Source organism: Egretta garzetta, unplaced genomic scaffold (genome assembly GCF_000687185.1).
Source record: "Egretta garzetta isolate BGI_Z169 unplaced genomic scaffold, ASM68718v1 scaffold448, whole genome shotgun sequence".
Taxonomy (NCBI): Eukaryota; Metazoa; Chordata; class Aves; order Pelecaniformes; family Ardeidae; genus Egretta; species Egretta garzetta.
This window is the reverse complement of record NW_009260497.1, coordinates 2,722,485-2,728,560: the sequence shown is the minus strand read 5'-3', so window position 1 is coordinate 2,728,560 and position 6,076 is coordinate 2,722,485. Positions and strand designations below refer to the sequence as shown.

The following is a 6,076-nucleotide window of genomic DNA, read 5'->3' as shown; positions in this document are numbered from 1 at the left end:
TCCGAGCTGCGGCCGCTCTCCGTGCCCTTCCCCTTCTTCGGCGCGGGGCACACCGGCCTCTACGTGAGTACCGGGCGGCAGCGGGGATGGCCTGCCCCGGGGCCTCCCGTTCCGTTTTATTCCATTTTATTTCATTTTATTCTCCCGCTCGCGTGGATCCAAGCGCACCTGGGTTTCCACGGGGCCGTGGTCCCCGTTTAACTCGGAGCATCAGAGGAACAACGGCGTGCTGAGCACGGGGGGAGATCTGGCGGGGCCCCAGCTCCGGGAGCATGCCGGACCCCCGGCTCAGGGGCCCGGGGCTGCTTTGGGTGGCACAGCGAGGGTCCCGGCCCTGGCGAGGGTCCCGGCCCCACCACGCTGGGATGCTGGACGAAGCGCTCGCCGCAGCGCTCGCCCCGGGCTTGGCCGTGGCTGGAGCCAGAAGCACCCGCGCCTCGTGGGACCGGGCCCCCGCAGCGGCATGCAGCCGGGCCGCCGGTGACGGGGAGCGGGGCACGGCTGGCGGGCGAGTGCCCGGAGCAGTGCTGGAGCCCCTGGACGGCTGCCCTGGACGCTGTCCCTCGCCGGGGAGGAGGCCGCGGCAGGACTCTGGGTGCGATGCAGAATAAACACAGCTGCCCTTTGGGCTGTGTTGCAGCGGGCTTGGCTGGCTGCTCCCGCTGGCACGTCCCGCTCCCTCTTCTCTATTCCCTGCGCCCGCTGGGGCGGCTGGGCCCTGATGTGCTGGAGAGCTCAAGTCGTGCCTGGCCCATCGTGTCCCCCACGGCTGTGGCCGTCGAGCAGAGGAGCAACCCTGAGTGCTGGGTTGTCCCCAGAGTCTTTTGGGCAGTGCTGGCTCCGAACTCCTGCCCTGGGTCCTGGCGTGGGGTCTCAGTTCCCCACGCCAGCTCCCACCGGGTGCAGTGAATCCTCCAGCGTCCTGGTCCCTTCTCTGCTGCCTGGCTTGCTTCAGGCTGACCAATGATCTGGACCCGGCTGGCAGAGGAGAGGCCTGAGCATTGCCTCGCTGCCATCTCGGAGCTGGGCTCGTGTGCTGTCTTGCTGCCTCAGCTAAGTGCGGGAGGTCCTTGGTCCTTGCTGGTGTTTTTTTGCCCCTTTTAGAAGCTCCAGCCCTGCCATGGGGCAGGAGGGACCTGGGCTTGGTGCTTGAACTGCAGTGGGAGGATAGAAGAGGCTGGGAGAAGCCAGGTGTCACGGCAGCCGTCCCATGTGGGATCTGCTGCACAGCTCTGGGTCTTGGAGGGGCTGCGGGGGTCAGAGGGCGGTGTGTCCCCCTCTCCTGAACCGAGACCCCCTGGTTCTGCAGGGCCAGCTCACCTGCATGGGGGTCCGCCTAGCTGGGCTATTTCTCCCTGTGGAGCTGCTGTCCTGGGGGAGCTGGCATGGGGCTGGGCTCACCTGGAAATCTTCGTCCTCGAGGACTGCCTCTAACCACCCCCTTCTCCTTTGCGAAAACCAGCAACAACAAAAAAAGCCCTTCTTGGCTCCAGCTCTCTCCCATCTTGCTTTAATCAGGGGAAGAATGTTCTTCCGCGGACACCGTGGGGTTATGAAGGCTTTGGGAAACAGGAATCCTCTTCCCCTTAGTCACAGCGAGGACTGCCCCCTGCTCGAACAGAGGGGCTGGGGATCCATCCTGTCACAGCCCAGCCCCCCACCTGGCTGTGCAGGCAGCCCGGGTGCCAGCGTGCTGACTTCGGCATGGCTCCTGCCGGGATGCTGGCTCCCAGCTCCTTGTCGGCACACGAATGTGATGCCGCTGCCTGTCCCTGCCCCTGTGTGCCAGGGCCACCCGTTCTCTCCGCTCGAGAGCCTTGTCCCTGCACCATGCCCCCCACCTCCTACCCTGCAGCACAGGGCTTGCTGGGCTGGTGCTGCCAGAGATGGGCACTGAGTGCTGGGGAGCTCAGCTCAGGGGCTCTGTGCTCCTGCCTGTCCCACTGTCACAGGCAGCACTGCAGGCAGGGGGATGAAGTGGCTGGGAGCTGCCTGTCCATCTGGGGTTGCCAGTGTGGCAGGGTGCTGGCAGGGTCTCCTCCTGGGAATTCGGGGGCTGAGGGCGAGAGCATTTCCCTTTGATTCCTGCCCCCTCACTGCCTGCTCCGGCAGCAGTGCAGGCAGGGGTTTTCCCCCCCTTCCTTGCTCCCGCTGCATCCCCAAGCCAGGAGGCAGCGCTCCAGGCAGCAGCATCCACCGATCTCCAGCTTCCTTCCCTGGGCTGAGGGCTCCCTCTGCCATGCATCCCTGGACCGGGCATCCCAGGATCCTAATTGCCCCCGTTAATTAGTGCAGGGGAAGGGCTCAGAGCTTGCAGTATCTTGCCCTGGGTGTCTGGCATCCCCCGCTATAATGAGAGCAGCCGGCCGAGGCCCAGCCAGCACCAGGAGCTTGGCATGGGATGGCGGCACTTGGTCACCGGAGGACCATGGGCCCATTAGCTTGACCACTTGTTAGCTCCCTCGGAGTGCCGCGTGTGCTGGTGGATGGATTGCTGCCCGGTAAGGCTCCCCCCATCCCATGCTGGTGGCTGCCGGGCTTGGGTACAAACCCTCTGCCAGGAGGGTGGCAGCGGTGCTTGGTCCCGGCCCTGCCGGCTGCGTGTCAGCTGTAAGGGAGTGGGGAGTGAGCGAAACAGCCCCTTGCCCCCGCCAGGAGCACCGGCGCGAGCTGGCCAAGCGTGCTGGGTGCTGTTTGTTTAAAGTGCCGGGGCCGCCGCAGTTTTCTCAGCTGTTCCCCCTTCCCCTGGCCCGTCCCTGGCAGAGAACAGGGCTGGGTTTGTTCGGGTGGCTGCTTCCTGCAGCCGTGCTCCAGCGAGCGAGCAGCCGGGGCGGGGGGCTGCGGGTGCCGGGGCACGTCTCTGCTTCCAGGGGCAGGAAGGGGAAGCGCTCCAATATTTGTGGAAAGAGGTGGAGGGGTGGGAAAAAAGGTGAAACGGAAAGTGCCTCTAAAACCTGGATTTCTGCTCAACTGTGGCCGCCCGTTTCTCTCCCTCCCTCTCTGCAGGTGAACAACAACGGGATCATCTCATTCCTGAAGGAGGTCTCCCAGTTCACACCAGTGGCCTTCCCCATCTCCAAGGACCGGCGCGTGGTGGCCGCTTTCTGGGCAGATGTGGATAACCGGAGGGCGGGCGATGTGTATTACCGGGAGAGCACCGAGCAGCCCATCTTGGAGAGGGCAAGCAGGGACATCGCACAGTATTTCCCTGAGTTCCCAGGGTTTGCCGCACAGTGGGTCTTCATCGCCACTTGGTACCGAGTGACCTTCTTCGGGGGCAGTTCGTTTTCGCCTGTGAGTAGCTGGGTCAAAGCAGCCATTAGTTTAGGGGTAGGTTTTTTTTTTTCCCAAAAGGAGCATCCCACCAGAGTTTTGGCACTTCAGCGGTGGTGGTGCTCCTGCCACATGCAGCACAGCTGTCTCAGGGCTAAGCTGACCCCAGCGGCTCCATCACGATGCCTTGCTGTGACAGAGCAGCGCCGGGCTGGCAAAACCAAACCCTCCTCTTTGTGCCGTGTGGAAGCTGCAAATTGTTGGCGTCCCCCTTCTCGGGCAGCAGCAGGGCAGCGTTCGCCTGACTGTGGCTGTGCTGAGGAGCTGGGCACGGGCAGAGTTTGCTGCCTTTCTTCCAGGGGCCCAATAACCACGTTTCTCCCCATTTTTCCTGCTTCCCCAGGAGGAGAAGGGAGCTGTTCTGCTGGCTGGAGTGCTGGGCGGGGGAATTGCAACACCTTAGGGTTAAAAATAATTAAACCCAACTGCCTTTTCTAGCAGTGGAGGGCCAGAGCTCCAGGAAACGTTCCTTCGCTAAATGCTCTTTCTGTAATTTTATTTTCTGACCGGTTTTTTAGCTGGCTCACGTGCCCTCCTCCTGCCCACTCACTGCGTTCTTCCCCTCCCTGCTGCAGGTGAACACTTTCCAGATCGTCCTCATCACAGACGGCAAGCTCTCCTTCACCATCTTCAACTATGAGTCCATCACCTGGACCACGGGTATGCACGCCAGCAGTGGGGGGGACTTTGCTGGGCTCGGCGGCATCGCGGCGCAGGTAAGCGGCAAACGCAGCCCCCGGGGCGCCCAGGTAGTGCGTCCGCCCTGTGAGCTTGCGGCTCCTGGTTTGGGTTGTTTGGAGGTGGAAAGCCTCCCCCCTGCTTTTTTTTTTTTTTTTTTTTAAAGTTCTTAAATATCCATGTGTGCTCTGGCTCCCAAAGCTGAGACCATACAGGGGGCTTTGTTATCCCGAAACCACAGGTCTTTGCCTTGGCTGCTGCCTCACAGTGCCTTTTCCTTCTTAACCTCAGCCTTTAAGAGCAGCTGCCACAGCCAGTACAGATTTTGCTTGTATTTCTACTTCATCCTTGTGTGCGTTGTTGTGTTTAAGGGGGAAAAAAGCCAACACCCACACCCGCAAAAACCCCAGTACCCGTTTGGATGTGTGCCTTTACCAGGGGTTGATCCGTGCGTGGCTCCCTGCCCGCCAGCCTGTGGCATGCAGGATGCCACAGGTGAAGGGGAAGCGGATGGGGTTTGAATCCCAGGGGAAGGAGGGACCCAAGTGGGCAGGGCGGCCGCGTCGCCCCGTTGTGCTGGCGGTCGTCCCGCATGCAAGGGGACAGTTGGTCTGAGCGGCGCTGCTGGCAGCGCTGGGTGGCCAGAGGGACGAGTCCTTGCGCCCTGCTCGCTGGCCCCTGTGTGCTAGTGATGTCTCGTTACCCTCTGCCCTCCCAGGCAGGTTTTAATGCCGGTGATGGAAAGCGCTACTTCAACATCCCTGGATCCCGCACTGATGACATCGCTGACGTGGAGATGACGACAAATGTGGGTATCCCCGGGCGCTGGGTGTTCAGAATCGATGATGCCCAGGTGCAAGTGGGGGGCTGCAGCAATACAAGTAAGAGGACAGCAGTTAGGTTTATTTAACTCCCAACCCAACCCCACACTGTTCTCCAGCCCTGTCTTTCCCTGCCTCAACCCCCACCTCCGCGGGGTGGAGGAGGTGGCTCGAAGGGCTTGGGGAGGGAGGGGAGGCAGCCATGGGGGGACCATCCTCAGCGCCTGCCATGGCTGGGGATGGCACCCACAGGTGCCCCGGGACTGGGAAGGGGCTGGGAAAGCAAATGGGGAGGGGAGGAAGACTTTTGAGGCGGAAAAGAGTCTGCGGGGAGCAATGAGGGAGGCTGGGGAGGAGGTGATGGTGCACTGCCAGGCAGGGCAGGGCAGGGCACGAGGGGCTGGAACCCTCAGGGGTGGCACGCATTCCCCGGAGGCTGGGGGGCGCCATGTGTTGGGCTGCTGGGTGCCGGCCTCCCCCACGGGCTGGGGCGCCAAGGCTGGGCCATGCTCCCCACCCCGGGGTCCTGACACATCCCCCGTGGAGCCGCTGGCCTCCGTTCCTCATCCCCGCTCCCCCCTGGGCTGTGCTTTCCCACCCGCGATCCGCGTGTGTCTCGCGTTACCGATGGGTTTGCTGTACACGGGTGCTCCCGTCCCCCTCTCCCTCTGCCCCGGGTGACAAGCGAGGGCACGTCCATGTCCCCCTGGCTGGCAGGGCTGACCCCCTGCAGCCTCTCCCCCTTGCCCAGGGGGAATAAAATTGCCCCCCTGTCCCAGGGGAGCCCGTGAGGAGCAGACCCTGCCCTGCCATGAGGCAGGCGACCCCCGTGGGCTACCTGAGCGCCCCGGGGAGCTGGGCGGGTGCAGGGACACCCTGGCACTGGTGTGGCTGGAAGGCGGCGGTTGAGCCCTGCCAGGGTGCGGGCTGACAGGCAGGCACTGCCTGTCCCCACAGCCTCTGTCTGCCTGACGCTGCGGCCCTGCCTGAATGGGGGGAAGTGTATCGAGGACTGCATCACGGGGAACCCCTCCTACACCTGCTCCTGCCTGGCCGGCTTTACTGGGAAGAGGTGCCATGTTGGTGAGTGCCAGCCCCGAGCTCCCGGCGCTGTGCTGCAGGGAGCAGGACTCGCCCCTGGCCTTGCCGCTGTTTGCCAGCAGTCTCCGCCATTGTGGCTGTCCCTGCCCTGAGCTCCTGTCCCCGCTGGGGGCTCTGTTCCAGATGTGGACGAGTGTCTCTCC

The 6,076-nt window shown here is 63.2% G+C and overlaps 1 protein-coding gene across 1 annotated transcript in view; it reads left to right on the top strand.

Moving 5' to 3' along the window:
- Window positions 1-6,076, top strand: part of SNED1 (sushi, nidogen and EGF like domains 1) — a 28,038-nt gene that overhangs the window by 9,076 nt on the left and 12,886 nt on the right. Inside the window, exons 4-9 of the mRNA XM_035900065.1 lie at window positions 7-63; window positions 3,007-3,294; window positions 3,909-4,049; window positions 4,730-4,892; window positions 5,790-5,915; window positions 6,057-6,071. Of these exons, the coding sequence (XP_035755958.1) occupies window positions 7-63; window positions 3,007-3,294; window positions 3,909-4,049; window positions 4,730-4,892; window positions 5,790-5,915; window positions 6,057-6,071 (790 nt within the window). The remainder of the gene's footprint in view (window positions 1-6; window positions 64-3,006; window positions 3,295-3,908; window positions 4,050-4,729; window positions 4,893-5,789; window positions 5,916-6,056; window positions 6,072-6,076) is intronic.